This window comes from Panthera onca, chromosome B4 (genome assembly GCF_046562875.1).
Source record: "Panthera onca isolate mPanOnc1 chromosome B4, mPanOnc1 haplotype 2, whole genome shotgun sequence".
NCBI classification, from domain to species: Eukaryota; Metazoa; Chordata; class Mammalia; order Carnivora; family Felidae; genus Panthera; species Panthera onca.
Genome location: NC_138345.1, coordinates 12524350 through 12542628, shown reverse-complemented (window position 1 = coordinate 12542628; position 18279 = coordinate 12524350). Strand labels below are relative to the sequence as shown.

Below are 18279 nucleotides of genomic sequence, written 5' to 3'. Positions count from 1 at the left end.
CCAGGGGCCCCTCAGTCTGTTTCTGCTTGTTGTTTGTTTATTCATTTGTTTGGTAGATTCCACGAAGAAGTGAAATCATACGGTATTTGTCTTTCTCTGTCTGATTTCTTTCACTTACCATAATACCCAGGTCCATCCATGTTGTTGTAAAGGGCAAGATCTCATTCTTTTTTATGGCTGAGTAATATTCCATTGTGTGTGTGTATGTTGTGTGATGTACACACACACACACACACACACACACACCCCACATCTTCTGTATCCGTCTTATCAATCCTAAATGTCTTCTATTAGTGGGCACCTAGGTTCTTCCATATCTCGGCTGTTGTAAATAATTGCATTATTTTCCGTAAATCCACTAAAATTATATAAGCTTCATGCCCCACAAAGCCTGGCTCTACTTCTGCCACCATAGGTTTACCATAAACCCCTCCCTGCCTCAGATTCTTCTAAATGTTTTCAGCAGTACAACGAGGCAAATGACGATAATTTCTGAGGCCTTCAGCTTTACAGTGAAAGCTGTAGAAAATGCTGCTGTCTTGTATCTAAGAGAAGGTCCTACAAAACCTGAGACCCACATCTCAAATTATGGCCACTCTCAATCCCCTGCTGAGTGGCAAAGGGCAGAGCCATAGTCAGCTCCTGTATTTGTGCTCTAGACCCTTCTAACCCCTGGTAAAATCCAGAGTCTCTGCTTTGAGCCTGGATTTATCTGCCCACGGTCGTCCTCATCCAGCCACAGATGAGCCCCACCCATCCCTCAGGCTTCGTGAGGTGTGCATCCCTGTGTGGTTTCTTAGCCATTTGGAAAGCCGGGTACTGTGCGAATTTGGCACGGTTCTATCCAGAAGGACAGTGGATTCTGCCAGCTCAGTTCTCAAACTTCGACGTGCATCAGAACCACGTGGAGGGCAGTTCAAACACAGATAGCTGAGCTCCCATCCCAGGGTGTCTGATTCTGTAGGTCGGGGGTGAGCCTGAGAATTTGTATTTATAACAAATCCCTAAGAGATGCCGATGCGGCTGGTCTGGGGACCACACGTTGAGAGCCACTCTTCCTGCTGAAGAAGAGATAGAAGCCTGAGGTGACGGTGTGGCTTTGGAACACAGAACCCAGGTATCCCCGCTTTCGGACCTGTGTCTTGGGCCGTCTTCTCTGGCCGCTCATATCTGTGAGCCTGTGGGGGCACCACGGCAGTAACGTAATCGCAGCCACAGATCAGGTTGCGTCCGGGAGCCCCAAATCTCCTGAGGTAGTACTGACATCACTCCATTATCAGCAGATGAGATCCAGATTTTGCAGATGAGAAAGCAATTCAGCTGTGTCCCTGCCACCAGCATAATAGAACAAAATAGTACAGTAGCAAATAAAGCATCTTTACCCCAAGATACAAAAGTGACTTTCAAATGTATGATAACTTCATGTCAGGGAGTCTACTTGGGAGCTCCTGACGCAAAGACCTCGCCCTCCCCACTTGCAGAGGGACTCCGTTCCTGGGCACTGACTCCTCTGCCCTTTCCCTGCCCGCCCTCTGCCACACCGCTGTGCAAGGGGAAGGTGGGAGAGGAAGAGACCGGGAGGTATGAGCCGTGCCCCAGGACCAGATCAGGCAGCGCGTCAAACTCTGCCCAGCCCTGCCAGCTGGAGCCTGAAGAAGTGTGCTTGATGTCATGCTGAGGCTGAGGGTCCGTGGGGACACCTCCCTCCCGTGACTTAAGAAGACAGTGGAGGGAGAGACTCCAAAAAGGAAAGAATATAGGCCATGAGTTAACAAAGGGAATTTCTGGTGTCCACAGATCTGGTCATCGTTTCCCCCTGGGGTTGCTGATCGCTGCCCCTCTGTCTTGTGCGGGAAGAGATGCCCTCAAGCTGAGACCAGCCCTCAGCAGCCCCACCTGGAAGGGGGTGTTTCCCGTCACCCACAGTGAGGGCGTCCAGCCCTTGGCTTAAAAAACTCCACAGCCGGGGGGCGCCTGGGTGGCTCAGTCGGTTAAGTATCTGAGTCTTGGTCTCAACTCAGGTCATGATCTCATGGTTCATGGGTTCGAGCCCCGGGTCAGGCTCTGCACTGACAGTGCAGAGCCTGCTTGGGATTCTGTCTCTGCCCCTCCCCGACTTGGATTCCCGCCTGCTCTCTCTTTGTCTTCCAAAAACTCCCGGCTGGCTAGTTTCCCACTAGTTTCTTTTTGTCCTTCAGTGACCTCTTGCCTGTTTCTCGAGAACTCCTTAGAAATGTGTTCCCCCAGATGGATGGGGCCTTGCTCCTGTAGGACAGCCCTGATTTTAAACACTCTTTTTATTACACTTGCCAGACACTACATTCTACTTCTCATTTAGAAAATACGATGTGTCTAATCCAGTATCCCATTTGATCAATTAGTTTCCCTCCTTCACCTATTGCCTCCTGCTTTAAAAAAAAAGGGGGGGCTCTAATAAATATTCCTTAAAAACATTTTGAGAACTGAGTCCTCATTTGAAAATCCTTTTTTCTACTTCTAGCTCAGGGCCTGACCTCCAGTAGGTACTCCAAACACGATTCGAAAAAAAATGTTTGTAACATTACATTTCCATGACTTATAACTAGAAACACGTACCTTCTGAACCCCAGCCTCTGGCAACCACCAATCTGCTCTCTGTATCTATGAGATTCAGTTCTGGGTTTTTTGTGGTGGTGTTTTTTTTTTTAAGTTCCACATATAAGTGAGATTATACGATACTTGTTTCTGTGACATACTCCACCTAACTCAGTGCCCTCAAGGTCCATCTGGGTTATCCCAAAAAAGTGAGATTTCGTTCTCTAAGGCTGAATAATATTCCATTGTACGGATATGCCACATCTTCTTGATCCCTTCATGGATGGGTTGTTGCCATATTTTGTTGCAAATAATGCTGCCGTGGATGTAGGGATATGTCTGTCTTTTTGAGTTAGTGTTTTCATTCTCTCCAGATAAATACCCAGTACTGGGATTACCGGATCATATGGTAGCTCTATTTTTAAATTTTGGAAGAACCTCCATACTGTTCCCCACAGTGACTGCACCGTTGGCATTGCCACCAACAGTGCACGAGAGTCCCTTTTTTTCCACAGTTGCCAACACTGGTTGTTTCTTGTCCTTTTGACTCTGGCCGTTGTGACAGGTGCGAGGTGGTATCTCACTGTGGTTTTGATTTGCGTTCCCTGGCGACGAGTGACGTTGAGTATCTTTTCATGTGTTTGTCGGCCGTTTGCATGTCTTTGGGAAAATGTCTGTTCGGATCCTCTGCCCATTTGTGAATTGGGTTGTGTGGGTTCTTTGCTGGTGAGTTGTAGGAGTTCTTTATGTATTTTGGATATTAATCCCTTATCAGTTATATGACTTGCAAATATCTTCCCCCATTCAGGAGGTTGCCTTTTTGTTGTGTTGATGGTTTCCTTTACTGTGCAAAAGCTTTTTAGTTTGCTGTAATCCCCCTTGTTCATTTTTACTTCGGGTACCTTTGATTTTGGCATTAGGTCCAAAAAATCATTGCCAAAACCAGTGTCAGTGGTATAGGATTATTGAAATTAAAATCTGAAAAATAGTAGTAAAAATCTTGCATGTGGTCCATTTTAAGGATCATCTATGTTCCTTTTTTAAAAAGTTTTTTAATGTTTATTCATTTTGGGGAGACCGCACGTGAGCGGGGGAGGGGCAGAGAGCGAGGGAGACACAGAATCCGAAGCAGGCTCCGGGCTCTGAGCTGTCAGCACAGAGCCTGACGCGGGGCTCAAACCCATGAACTTCGAGATCGTGACCTGTGCCGAAGTCAGATGTTTAACCGACTGAGCCACCCAGGCGCCCCTGAGGATCATCTGTGTTCCTGGAGCTCATGGTTTCTTGGGCCTTGCCTAGAACTGTCACATACCCGCCACTGATACTCTCCTTCGGAATGTACTGTATCACTTTTATCTACTGGCCTCAGACCTTGAAAATTAAATTTGTCAAATATTGTTCATCCTTGCTGTCTTCTATCCACTGTTTCACTCTTATCTATGCCCAAATTGTGGTGTAGCTGACCCTTGTAACACTGTAATATTGTTGTGGGATGAGCTCTTTCTTTAGCTCCCAAACCTTGCTTGGTGCAATGCACAACACTTAGAAAGCTAGAGCCCCTCTCCTCAAAGTGTTTCATACTGTTTATTGATGTTAACAGAGAAAATATTTCCAAGCTGTTGGTAACTTTGAAGGCTGTTTTCCTATTTAAAGGCATGTAAATACCTTTAAAATTACTGACGTCCAGTACTTGGCATCTGAGGTATGAGTTGCTAAAGAAACAAAGCCGTGTCGTTGCTATTTATTAAAGAAGTTGGAAGTCTACATTTGCTAATGCCCTGAGCCACAGGGCTAGCATTTAAAAAAAAAGGTCCACGTAGTTGAAATGATTTATTAAGGCTTAGTGCTAAGCCCCCCACCCCAAATTCTTCAGTGATGATACATAGGACTCTCTCACATAAGACCTATAGGCCCCTGTCCCCAGGAGAGACCCTTAGAGGTAGTGAACCATCCAAGCCCAGGAGGCAAGACCTGTGTTGGAATAAAAGGAATATACGTGTTAGGACACCGAATGCAGTTCACACTGTAGAAAGGTTATAGAACCCATATCCCAAATTCATTTGCGGAAAGGCCCCAGGGACCAGGCTCAAAAAGGATGTGAGGACCCTTGTCCCCAGAATACATCAGCTGAGAGATGGTGAGGTCTTCGCAGAGTCCCCCTGCAAGAAGGGATGTCAAGGCACCTCAGGCTGCCAAGCCAGGCCGACAGACCGTCTCCCCCTGCCCTCCACGAGCTGGGTGCCATCTTGGCCTCGTCACATGCCGTGCGTCGCTGGACGCTGCGTAAACCCCCTGCCTGACTGCTGCGGGCACTCTTCACTCCGTCCTGGGGGAGCCTGCGGGTTCCCTCCAGATTCGCCAACACCTCTCCTCCATTGCTTTGGCTCATTGGTGCTTCAGGTAACTCGTTTGCAGAGGCTCAGACAGAGTTACAGAGGACAACTATGAATTCAAACCACTCGGTTATGATGTTTTCAGAGTTCAAAAAAAAAAAAAAAAGCGCCTGGCATCTTTTTTGCGGGACTTCAAAGGGGTTTGTTCCTCTCTTCCCTTCCCCCATTTCTTGGTATCTCAGAAAAGATTGGAGAGGGACAGAACATGTAGTAACCAAACAAAAAACAAAGAAAACAACAGCTGTACTTGTCCTGGTAGCTGAACACGCACAGCCTTTCCGTAGCTCGTCCAAAAGTGGGAGAGCGCGTAGGCTTGTCCTAAGCATTGTTCGGACGACTTGCCAGCACGGAACAATTCTGATGTCAGTGGGGCATGTAGGGGCTAAGGGAGACCTGGTTTTGCCCTCAACCTTTTCTTTTTTTTTTTTTTTTTAAGAAAGAGAGAGGGTATGCTGCGCACAAGGTGGGGGAGGGGCAGAGTGAGAAGGAGACCCAGAATCCAAAGCAGGTTCCAGGCTCTGAGCTGTCACCACGGATCCCAACATGGGGCTCGAACTCACAAACCGTGAGCTCATGACCTGAGATGAAGTCAGACGTTCAACCACTTGAGCCACCCAGGCACCCCGTGCTCTCAGCCTTTAAAAAAAGGGTTTTTTAAAATATTGATTTATTTTTGAGAGGGACAGAGTGTGAGTGGGGGAGACACAGAGAGAGAGAGAGGAAGACACAGCATCCCAAACAGGCTCCAGGTTCTGAGCTGTCAGCACAGAGCCTAACGTGGGGCTTGAACTCATGAACCGTGAGATCATGACCTGATCGGAAGTCAGATGCTTAACTGACAGAGCCGCTTGGGCGACGCTCAGCCTTTTCAAAGAAAATGGTGCACAGCTTGCTTGGGAAATACCTTGTGTTCTGCAGGCCCACGTGGCTTGTCTCATTAACCACCCGGACAAAAAGATGGTACTGGGTGTCCCCTCTGAGATGAAACAAGGAGACTGGCACTGGCTTCTTGACTGAAAATCCAGGGGCATAAGCCGCGCGTTTGCTACAAAAGGATGTGCTGTGTCTATAAATAGGAGCCGGGCTGGGTGACTAATGAGTTGGCGGTTGAGTCCTCTTTGTCGTTGTGATCAGCAGGATTGCGAAGCATGTGGTGAGGGATCTTTGGTTTAAACAAACAGCACCGGGGCAAACCCTGCCGCCTGCGATCATGCCCCAGCTCTGACACTCGCCGTTCTGGGGGAAAACATGTGCGAAGCGCGGGGCCCTCGCTTTGCCTGGGATCCGTCCACAGGCATTACTCACCCGTTCTCACATTCTCATTCTCTGAGTGCTGGCACTTCCTTCCATTGTCAGGAAGTTTATTAATAACTAATGTAACAATGAGGATGCCAGCTATCTGACATCTCTCCCTACAGAGAGCTGATCTGATAGGCGTCAGCCAGCTTTACGGTCACGGCTGTATTCAGGTCAACACACATTGCCTCGCGCCGGTACAAATCACATTGTCTTTTGGTTTGTGTGGGGTTTTTTTTTTCTTGTTTGTTTTCTTCCTTTCTTTCTTGCTCTCACTCTGTCTCCTCCCTGTGTCTCTCTCCAGCCTCTTAAAGTTCTCTGGTAGCAGCTCCCTGCCTCCTTTTGGAGGATTCCAGGGGCTTTAATTTGGGTCATAACCTCCGTGCTCTGCAGGCGGGCACAGCCACACAGGCCCTGCCAGAGGACTGGGGTTCTGCCAGGGTGTGCCCACGCCGGACAGGGCAACCAGTGAGGGGTGACACCTGTCCTGTGGGATGGCTGTGTCTGGGCTTTGCTTGAGCGGGATGGGCCGGAGTCAAAGCTGAGAAAGGAGGGAGACCGGTTGTCCCTTTCTGCCCGCCTGTTAGGGGAAAAGAGCCTGAGTAAGTCATTTACAGTGATCTCTTTCTGCCCTCGGGTATTAGTACCAAAAGAATAGTAAAGAGTAAAGAGACCCAGAGCAGAGTAAGCACGTATAACCTAAGCAAGCTCCTCTCCAGCGCTGAAATTTTAAACATTGGAAAATAAATATCCCTGTGGTCCCTCATAGACATCGCTGCGTTCCCATTGAGCCCAGCGCTTTCGATGCCGCCGCGGAATTAGAGTCTGGGAGCTGGAAAGATCAAGCCCCTCATTTCACGATATAAGAGAAAGGGGGAACCATAAACAGTAGTTTGAAATGGATATCGAACTTAATATTTTTATTAGATACTGCTGCTAATTTTTATAGTCAACTATTCAGCACCCCCCCCATTATATTTGTCCTCTCCACCCATTGTCGAAAGTGCCACTGAGCAGTGAAACGGCCACACGGTAAAACTCTCAAAGAGATCCCTACCGGCCACCCAGGTGCTTCCATTTCACTACTCGTTCAGGTGGACTATAATTGCTGAGCCCGATGAGAAGTTGTCCAGGCATATGTTTATCACATTAAACATCCCATTTAATTCTTGGAGATGGTCTCCAGAGATCACACGTTTAACCCGAAAAATCTGCAGTGCGACAGCATTTCCCATGGCCTCTCAGGACATCTTTTGTGTCAGGAACTCCTAACTGAGGACTCAAAAGGAAAATGCCTGTCTGTTCATCACGAGGAAGAGTTGAGACCTCTCCCTCATATTTGTTCCCGAGGTGTCAGCCAAAACTTTGCCTTGCAGCTTTTAACAGATCGGCTGGGAATACGCTTCTTCGTTTTCTTTTTCCTTGAAGACTGAAACAAGACAGATTGTCCTTTCCTTCCCTTCCTTTTAGGGTAACAGATTTCTTTCTTCCTGGGGGGACTGTTTCAAATTTCCCCTCTTTTCAAAGAGGAAAGCACCCCTTCTGTCTCCCGAGATCAGGGGGCTCTTAGTCAGGATCCCATCTGTGTAAAAAAGAGATGAGCTACAGTTCCTGACAATGTGTTCTTCAGGGGATGGTTACTCACATCCGGTGCCGAGTGGCCCAGGGTCTTTGGAAAGATTGGAGCAAATTCTCCATCGCAGCTGAACGAGGATATCCGTGCATGTGTTTGCCGGCTGGAGGGGAGCTGGCGTTCCCCGCCCCCACATCCTGCCCCAGGCAACTGGCTGCCCACCGGGTGAGGTGTCCCCCGGCTGGAAAGTAAGAAAGTGATGGAGGCTGTTCCTCCAGAGCCGTGGGACAGGTTTTTACCACATCTCTGCCGGGAACGTCTGCGGCACTGGTCCCATGGTATCAGTAAGGCCCTCAGAAGATTCCCAGATAGGCACCAAAAGCGACTTTCTGGCCTTGAACGCATCAGGCAGGTTCTCTGGCTGTGGCTGGATGGATAGGAATGGTCCTCTGTGAGGTCCGGTTTTTCCCTCTTCCCCCACCTAAATTAATCCCTAAATTATTAGTGACCTGTTTCTATCAAAATTCTTTGGATTCAGGTTGAAACATAATAGTAAAAGAGCCAAGGGGCGCCTGGGTGGCTCAGTCGGTTAAGCGTCTGGCTTGGGCTCAGGTCATGATCCCGCGGTTTTGGAGTTCGAGTGCCGCGTCAGGCTCTGGGCTGACAGCTCAGAGCCTGGAGCCTGCTTCGGATTCTGGGTCTCCTTCTCTCTCTGCCCCTCCCCCACTTGTGCTCTGTCTCTATCAAAAGTAAACAAACATAAAAAAAAGTAAAATAAAAAATAATAAATAGCCCAACCCAAAAGATTGTGTTTTCAGTCTAGTCTCCTGCAAACATACAGTTGACAGCAATAACCAGGAAGGCTCCCTGGGGTGCTGATCTGATTCGCTGGCAGTGGAGCACAGAGAACATTTCCGCTGATTAGACTGGAGGTGATAGCTTCCTGGGTGGATTACCTAGTTGGCCCTGAGGTGAGGGCTCCCTCCCCATATGCTGTTCCCTCTCTCCTTCAGGTGGCCTTGCTGATCTCCGGCCTCTTCCTCGTAGGCAGCTTTTCACCACCCACCCCACCCCGTGCTCTCTGAGGGTCGGGCCTCAGGTGACATCGAATCACCTGTCTCCTCCACCACCACCCCCGCCTTGCTCACCGATGCTTGCTCTCCGGTGGCTCATCCGAAGAACCCCTCGGCTCCTTCTCCCCCTTCCTGCGGCCTGCGTTTTAATCCATGCGGGATGTGGAAAGAGTCTAGGGGTGAAAGGCAGATATGATTGCACACCACACGGTTCTCCTACTGCAGCAGCCCAGCAGTGACCGAGACAGAAAGTTCCTGCGCCCCTACCGTTTCCTTCCGGGTGTGAGGCAGACCAAACAGAGCCACCCAGCTGGAATCCCAGCCCTGCCTCCCTACGTCCTAGTGACCTCTTCTGCGAAAACGGGGATGATGTTTTGGTGAGGGTTGTGTGAACTGTAGCACAGGGGAAACTTCTGTCAGGAGTCTGTGAAAAGCCACTCCCTCCCTGGTTCCCTCCCCACCCCTCACCCTCACCCCCCAGTGTCCTGATGGAGAGGGCAGTGGTAGTACCTGCCTCCCACCAGCCTTGCCCGCCTCTTGCCTACCCGCTAACTAGCCTTCCTCTTGTCCAATTGGCGTGCCAACTCCCCGTGAAGGCCAGGAATACTGTTGAGTACAAAAACTAATGCTCTTGTAGCATCTGTTGTGTTCTAAGCTCTCTCAGCATGTCTGAGGCATTCTCTCCTTGGTTCCCCCCAACTTGTGAAGAAGGTCCCCTTTCCGTTCCTGTATCTTGGGGGGGGGGAATCGGAGGCTGAGAGGCCTTGTGTCACGTTGCCAAGGCCCGGCGGCTAGTGCATCGCAGAGCTGGGACACAAGCCCAGACCTGCTGACTCACCCACTCGTTTGTAGACTTGCGTCTTCTTCTACTTCTGTCTTCTGAGTGTGTTTTCTGAAGAATATTCACCTCACCCCTTCCAGAAGCGTGGTGCTGCTTCATACTTTGGACAACCGGGTGTTAACGCATTACTGGTCTCTTTCAAAACACACTCTCATTGCCGCCGCTTTCTATTTTGCTCCCGTACGGATTCATCATGTGTGTGGACAGCCCTTTCCAAGTAGCACTTGGCTACTGTTTTGTCGACCCATAAAGTTTGAAACCTTGCTCTTCTCGGATGGTTCCAACCACCCTCCTGCTTCATTGATCCCAAAGATGGCTCTGAGTAACTGCTTTTTTAGCATCCAAACTTATACACGTGTGCTGTGGTCTGTTGATAAGATGGAGAGGTAACTGGGCCCTTTCAGCGCTGGCTGATAATTAGACGTTCCCTTCCAGTAACTGAGCGTGGGACCAGAGTTGGCCTAGTGTTTGTCTTATCCGGAGGTGGGGCTGGTCAAGAGGAGGGAGGTTGACACTGTGTGTAAGGTTACTTTTGTAACAGTTGAGGAAAGGACTGAAGGAGACAAGAGGGAGGTACTTAAGTAAGCTGTTTGTTAAGTAATAAATTCCCCGTGTTTGGAGCCATCTTGGAGGTTGGTTAGTTGGTCATCTTCTGGATGGGGACATGATGGCTCCAAGAAGTTAGTGACCCCGAGGTCTGACACCATTTCATAGCAGACACGTGATGGAAACCCAGGTCCTTCCTTGTCCATCACTGCTCTTCTGAAAGATAGCAGCTTTACTTCTTTATAGCTTCCAAAAGGCGAAACTAGCAACCTCAGAGTGATCCATGTGCAAGGGCGCATAGGTGTTCAGATAACCTGCAATGGGTAAATCATAGCAACAGAGAACTTCTGTATCTTTCATCAGGTCAATGATTTCTCCATCTAGAATCATTCTTTATTCATGAACCTTTCTGTTGTAAGACTCCCATTGACCTCCCGAGGCCCTTCCCTGATTGAATTTCTTCCTTTCTTCCAGAGTCATTCTCTGTCACTTGAGGAGAGTAAGAGTGAATCCGTGAATCCCTCCCCATTCGAGGCTCTCTTGCTGGCCTCCCTCGTATGTGTCCCCCATGACAGAGAATGCCCAAGGGCACCTGTGGAGGGGGTAAGAAGCCCCTCGGCATCACAGAGACCTGGGGCTTCTTCTCCTGATGCCCCTGAGCTTCCCTCTGTGGTACTGTTACTTGGGTACCCTTGCCGCCGGGCACTTGGCCACTTCTTCTTGTGGTGGCCATGTTTGCCTGGTTCCGGGTAACAGCCCCACAGGCTCAGAACCCTTCCCGAAGGGTTTCCTTTAAAGAAACATGCCCTGGGAGCCTCTTTTCAAATGCATAAAACAGACAAATACAGAACTCCCTGGCCCAAGGAGCCTGGAGTGGGGCCTCTGAACCCCGGAATCTCCTTGACCTTGTTCCCACCCCCATGTGCAATGGCTCCAGAAGCATAATTTGCAGACTCAGGGGCTCAAGAAACAGTTTGAAAATACTGCCTTTGTATGCTGAATTGCAGAGTGAGGTCTTTTCTTGAGCAAGAAGGAGGAGGTAGTTTCAATGGTCTCTTTCTTTCTAGTTCTACTGTGTGTTTCACTCCTGTTAAATCTACCCGAGATCTTGAGGACTTACCTTTTCCAGGCAGTGATAAGTGCTGTATGTGCGTGGTCTCGGTTAGTCTTTACAACAGATTAAGGAGGGCGGGTCATTTGCCCAAGGTCGCACAACTCATGAGTGGTTTAGAGCCCATCAAAGCCAGATCTGTTTTACTGTCTACTCACCATCCAGTTACTGCTAAAAAAAAAAAATCTGCATGGCCAGTCCAGGGCCAGCTCAGTTACTTTGTAAAACTTTTACTTGGTATAGTCCTCATAAGGCAGTTTTCAGAAAAAAGGCAGGAAACAGAGCCAGCCAGTGTTGGTGGTTTCAGATAAAGATAAGGGCCTCTTGAGCCATCCACTCTGTCTTATGTGGGTTTGGTATTTGGACTAATTATAATAAATAATAATAATTTAAGTGGCGCTAATGAGCCCTGTAATTCAGCACCAAAGCTGAGAGACCAGATCATCCAAACATGTTGTACTTTGTCTCCCAGAGTCCAACGTTCCTGTGATTTCTGCCATCCTTGGACACACTGAATCCTCAGACTTAATAAATCATCATTTCCTATCGAGGGGTTAGGCAGGGATGAAAGGGAAAACAGTGAATTTTTCACTGGACCTAGAAATCCTTTAATCTCATTGGGTCCAGGTTTCCCCAGGCCTGTTTTTTTAATTTATTTTTTACATTTATTTATTCTTGAGAGACAGAGACAGAGCGTGAGCCGGGGAGGGGCAGAGAGAGAGGGAGACACAGAATCCGAGGCAGGCTCCAGGCTCTGAGCTGTCAGCACAGAGCCTGACGCGGGGCTCAAACCCATGAACCGTGAGATCACCACCTGAGCCGAAGTCGGACGCTTAACCGACTGAGCCACCCAGGCGCCCCAGGCCTGTTTTTTTTTAAATCTGAAGTCTGACTTCTTCCCAACCTTTACTTCACATCGTTACTAACGCTTTAGATGATGGAGCAGAGGGAAGCCCATTAGGTGTCCGTCCCTGTGTCTTCCATTTTGATTGGTGACTGTCGCCACGAGAACCAGATTAAGATGCCGGGCGACTGAGCTGTGCTTCCTTGGGTGGGTGTACCCTAGAGGTAGCTGAGTACTGACGAGCGCAGGGTAATTGACCTACAGAGGTAAGAAAACCTGAGCCGTATCAGAAGGGGAGACTGTGGTATTGTCCCAGTGATGTGTTGCGTGAATGTAACAGCTTAATGTCTGACCACCATGAGGAAATGGGAGCCTTAGTAAGATTCAAGGCTCTTTGTTTGGGTTTCCGATTGAACTTGGAGTCGTGCAACTGAGCATGACAAAACCTGGGGAAGAGCTGCAAAAATTACTGAAAGTTTGGAAGGCAGGTTCTATAACTTGTAGGTGCTCACAGGTACGAGTTCTCTTTACCAGGCTGAACTGCACTTTAATTATAGCATCCAAGTTTATGGCTGATGACATTTATGTGTGTGTTTGTTCCAGCTCAGATGTATTAGCTACTGTGGAGGCATAAAGGTGGTACGTTCCTGCCGTGAGAGATCGTCTCTATTTCAAGCTACGATGGGGTGGGGGAGAAAAGTAAAAAGCCCAAGTTGGAGTCAAAATGTACTTAGCCATAAGACTTTTCGAGTATTAGGGTTATAGGAATCTCCCTGCATGGTAACTGAGGGGTAACCGAGGGGGTAAAAATGGGGTTTCTTGCTGAAAGACTAAGTAAGAAAGTAGAATAGTCTATTTAGAGGGATGATGTGAGTATAGCAGAGCTTTGTGACACAAAGGCATGAAAGACCTTTCTAGACTCAGGATTCTGAGACGCTTTCTTTACCCTTGGAAGAGAACAGTTGAGTCTAGCGATAGCAGTTGCGTTGTTCTCACATCTGTCATCTGATCGCTGAATTATCCCAAAATGTTCCATATGGAAATACAATCCCTACCCACCTCTCCCCATAAAATCCCACTGGAACTTTTACTGGGATTGCAAAGATTGTCTTGTTTAATTCCTGGAGCACTGACATCTGTACATCAGGCTTCCAATCCATGACCATGGTAGACCTCTTCATCGTTCCTCTGCAGGGTAGAGTTTCGCTGTAGAGATCTCGCACATCTTTCACTAGACTTACCCCTAGGTATTCGGCGTTGTTTGATGCTCTCGCAAATGGCGTCGTCATCCAAGCCCCTGGAGCGCGTACCTGATAACACCTGTCCGTCTCTGTGAGCATGAGAAGCAAAGTAATTATGAGCTTCTCCGTTCCCAGGGCGTCGGTGGGCCTTGTTGGAACCCACCAAGGTAGAAATGCAGAATAGCTTCACTGCTGGAAACCCGCTTCAGAATGCAAAGACTGTGGCCCGGAAAGTGTTTTTTTGGTCCAACCTACATTCCTCCGGTTGGCATGCTAGCTTATTTTCCTTTCGAGTTTGGTTCACAGTTTGCCTTCCACCAAGATTTCATATCTAGCTGTCTGCTGCTTGAATCGTCACGCAGATACTTCCACCCTGCGTGCTAAAATACGTATAACTTTCATCAGGAGGGATTGTGCTCGTGATCCAGTGTTACGTTAAAAAATATATAATGAAAATCAAATTTTATTCCTAAAACCTATGCACTGAGATAAAAAGGTCAAAAGAAAAAAAGTGTAACGGTGGTTATCTCTGGGGGACTTACTTACAGACTACTTTTGTACGTGTCTCGATTTTCAAGTTTTTTATGACCAACATGCAACCCTCTTTGAACTTTTTAAAGGGAAAAAAGGAAATTAAAGGTGTGTATTCAAATGACTGGCTTGGACTGAACGTCCCCCTTCACTGTGTAAAGGCTATCAGAACACGCTAGTGAATTAAGACAGGTATATACCACATATCTTGAGATAATCAAGAAAGAGAAACTTCTTTTTCAGGGGTGTAAATTTCCCTGCCAGTCCTCTGGGCAGCTGTAAACTCCACTGAGGGCCAAGAATTGGCTCCTCGCACCTGGGACTCGGCAACACCTGTTTTATGTCCCCCTCCCATGATTCCTGGGCGAGACCCGCCTCCCCAGTATGGGCTCCAGGGAGGTTCTCCGCGGTCCAGATGTGTCTCCCCCTTCCGCCGCTCTACTAACCCCGCTGTTTATTGACAGGTTCTCAGGAATCCGATAGCTCTCAGTCGGCCAAGAAAGACATGCTGGCCGCCTTGAAGTCCAGGCAGGAAGCTCTGGAAGAAACTCTCCGCCAGCGGCTGGAGGAACTGAAAAAGCTCTGCCTTCGAGAAGCTGTAAGCAGTTCACGTTTTGTGCGTGTGTGTCCTCCTCTGTCCTCACAGAGTTAGAAAAAGCAAAGCTGGGGATCACACGGACAGCATAAGAGGGAGGCGGGACCTCTCCTGGACCCCAGATGGGGGACACTCACAGCCCCGCCAGTGCTCTGTGACGAACAGGAGTGGGCCTTAATGAACCACTAGGACAGCAATTAAAGTGGCTCTGCCCGAATCCTAAAGGGGACCCCACTGGAACCCAAATGACCGTAACGGCAGTCCCGTGTAAGTACTCGCTGCACCATAGTGTATAAGGCGTCTCCTCCTGTGATACTCCCTCAATGGAGAGACTGGCTTGCCACCATGTAACTAAAATTTTTGTGCCTGAGTTTATGGCCATGGTGACGCTTGTTTGTCTTGATTATATTTCACATTTATCTTGGGAAATCCTATTGAGAGACCTCGGTGGAGATCAGCAAGGAAACCAAGGTTTCACTTGATATATGATCCCCTTTAAAACTCACGATCTGGTGTTTCTTTCACTTTTTCTTTAAATGAAGTCTTAGCCTGGTGAGATTTTTAAATTGTACGGAAAGCAATGCTTCCTCAAGCCTCTGTACACCAGGCTCGAGTTTCCTTGGGATTTTGGCCCTGTGCCCCCCCCCCCACTGTCTGTATTTGTTTAACATTTATTTATTTTTGAGAGAGAGAGACCACGGGTCGGGGAGGGGGCAGAGAGAGGGAGACCCAGGATTCGAAGCAGGCTCCAGGCTTTGAGCTGTCAGCACAGAGCCTGACACGGAGCTCGAATCCACGAACCGTGAGATCATGACCTGAGCCGAAGTCGAACGCTTACCCAACTGAGCCACCCGGGCACCCCAGAAAAGTTGGTTGTTTAATTCATTACTGTGCGGGGCGGGGGGGCGTACGCACACACATGGATGCGGGCACCCTGGGGAGGGCGACCGTGCTCGGCTTAACCTTATACAAAGAGCTCTGTTGGTGAAACAGTTCGGAATGGGAAGCAAAAGAGGTTCCTGAGCTGACGAGTGTCCTCCCCTCCCCTCCCAGCCCCAGTGCCTTGTCGCAGGAAGAGTGAAACAGGGGCTATAGAATGAGATCGCATTACTTTTCATCTTGGCTTAATTGCGCTCTGGCTTGATTTAAACCCGAGCCTGCTCGAAGCCGACCCACATGAGCACAAATCCACTGCAAAGCTTTGGAAAGCAGCCGGCCCGGCCAGGGGATCTGCTCCCTGATAGTCTTAGCATTAGCAACCTTTTTATAGAGACTGTGCTGAAAGCAATGAAAAAATATGGGCTTGGGTGTCTGTCTGCATTTAATAATTTGTAAAGCCTTGTTTTGTTTTTAGTAAAGGAAACGTCCCTAAACCCAGCAGGGAATCAGCATCCGAAAATTGGAGAAGCCTGTCAGGGCAAGGTTAGCATGCATTATAAAGGTCTCCCTGTCTCTCTTAAAAGCAAAATAAGGGAAACCGAGCTCCCGCTTCTTAGAGTGTCAACACCAGCAAACAAGTTGGGTGGAAGAAATAACCTCTCAGGAAACAGATTGCTTCTGTGCTTGCTCAGCCAGTCTCCCGACTCCCCCGCAGCGAAGGGGCGGGAGAACTTTCTCAGTAACTGCCCCGCTCTTTGTCTGTGTCACACACACCACACACCCTCAGCTCCATCTCGAGGAGCCCCGTTTGTCCGCTGGGGCGCCAGGCGGCCCGAATGCCGTGCGGTGCGGCAGGATGTAAGCAACGTAAGAGCAGAAGGAACCAGGCCGACCCCTCCACGAGAGCTCAGCTCGTTAAAGCGCCCCTGCCCCGTGCGGGTCTGGTTCCATGTGAAATCAGACGAGTCATGGAGAATGGAGGGCTTGACTCAAACGCCTTCAAGGGGATGGTGGGAAATCAGTAGCCTCATTTTTGAATCCAGTTTGGTGCAAAACCACAGACACTTTGGGGTTCTAAGTCAAATGGCCAGGTTAAATCACGTTCCCCTCCTTTTTCTAAGTTTCGAGGTAAAAAAACGAAAGTCCTAAGAATATAAAACCCCCAGTGTATTGTGTTATTTATAGACAGGCTTTTAGGGAAGCAGATAAAAATGTTGCAGAATAAACACAAAACTACTTTGGAGACATTTGAACTACGTTCCCTGTTTTAGAAAACAGGGAAGAAAATCACAGAGCATTTCATACTCAGTAGTTGGCCATTATGTTGTGAAACACGTACAGTGAGGAGTTAAAAGTCCAAGAGTTCATTTCCTGGTCGCCTGAACACAGAAGGAAAGAGACCCAGGAGAGGGGGCTGCCTGTGCTTATACATTCACACACACACACACACACACCCTAGTCGCACACACACCCCAGTGCATCCACATCCACAGCCTAGTGCACACACACACCAGTACACACACACCCAGTGCACACACATACACTCCAAAGTATGCACACACACATATAGCAGTGGGGAAAGGCCAGATCAGTCCTCCTATAGAAAGTGGGTCCAGACGCCTGGGTGGCTCAGTCGGTTGAGCGTCCGACTTCGGCTCAGGTCATGATCTCACGGTCCGTGAGTTCGAGCCCCGCGTCGGGCTCTGGGCTGACAGCTCAGAGCCTGGAGCCTGTTTCAGATTCTGTGTCTCCCTCTCTCTCTGCCCATCCCCTGCTCGTGGTCCCTCTCTCAAAAGAAACATTATTTAAAAATTAAAAAAAAAAAAGGTGGGTCAACACCTGGGGTCCCACGTCTGGGGCTGTCCCACCCGCCGGCCACTCGTACTGGGCTGCTTGCACAAAAGCTCTTTGTGCAGACGGACCGCCGAGCTCTTCTTATCAGAGCGGCCCCTGGAGTCTCTGTGCCCTGTAGACATGGACAGACGACTGGCAACCCGGGGCTGGGCTCTGCCTGGAAGCGGACCCTGTGCAGTGGAGATGCACAGCGGCCGTCCCGCGTTCCCCTGGTCCCTGGAAGTGACCCCGTGCTGTTGATACCCTGGCACTACCAGTGGAGTAGCCACTGACTCAAATCTGGTCTTTATTCCCAGACGTCATCCCTACAATGGAGCCTAGTTCTAATCCTGAATCATCCACAGACCTCAGCGTCAGCCAGGATCACTGTCACTGTGGTGACCTGTCAACTAAATTCAGTGTCCTCATACTCACACAATTAGATTTCTAGAGCTGAGAACACACAACAGATCTCTTTTAATGCCCTTGACAGTAACATAGATTAAAGTTTCAGTTTCTATTGAAACTCTAGAAATCCGTTTCTATTGATTTTTTGGTTTTGGTTTTGGTTTGTTTGGGTTTGTTTTGGGGTTTTTTGTTTTTTGGTTTTTTTTTTTTTTTAGAGAAAGTGCGAGCGGGGGAGGGCCAGAGGTGGGGGGTGGGAGGGAGAGAGAGAATCCCAATGCAGAGCCCGAAGCTGGTCTTGAGCCCATGGCGCTGGGATCATGACCTGAGCCAAAATCAAGAGTTGGATGCTCAACCGACTGAGCCGCCCAGGCGCCCCAAAGCACATCGGTTCTGTAAAGAAGGGACTGTTCTTACACTTCTTCTGAGACATAAAATTGCGTTTCAGGAGCTCTTAGGTGCGTCACTAAAGGCGACTGTTTCGAATCTGTGCGCGGAATCTATGCACCAAAGTGTGCGTGTGTGTGCACACGTGCATCCTGGA

The 18279-nt window shown here is 48.8% G+C and overlaps 1 protein-coding gene across 13 annotated transcripts in view; it reads left to right on the top strand.

The window, feature by feature from the left end:
* The window catches only part of FRMD4A (FERM domain containing 4A), a 608405-nt gene that overhangs the window by 558511 nt on the left and 31615 nt on the right, over window positions 1–18279 (top strand). For all 13 annotated transcript variants that reach the window (XM_060659574.2, XM_060659575.3, XM_060659579.3 and 10 more), the window contains one exon: window positions 14488–14621. In XM_060659574.2, coding sequence (XP_060515557.1) covers window positions 14488–14621 — 134 coding nt within the window. The remainder of the gene's footprint in view (window positions 1–14487; window positions 14622–18279) is intronic.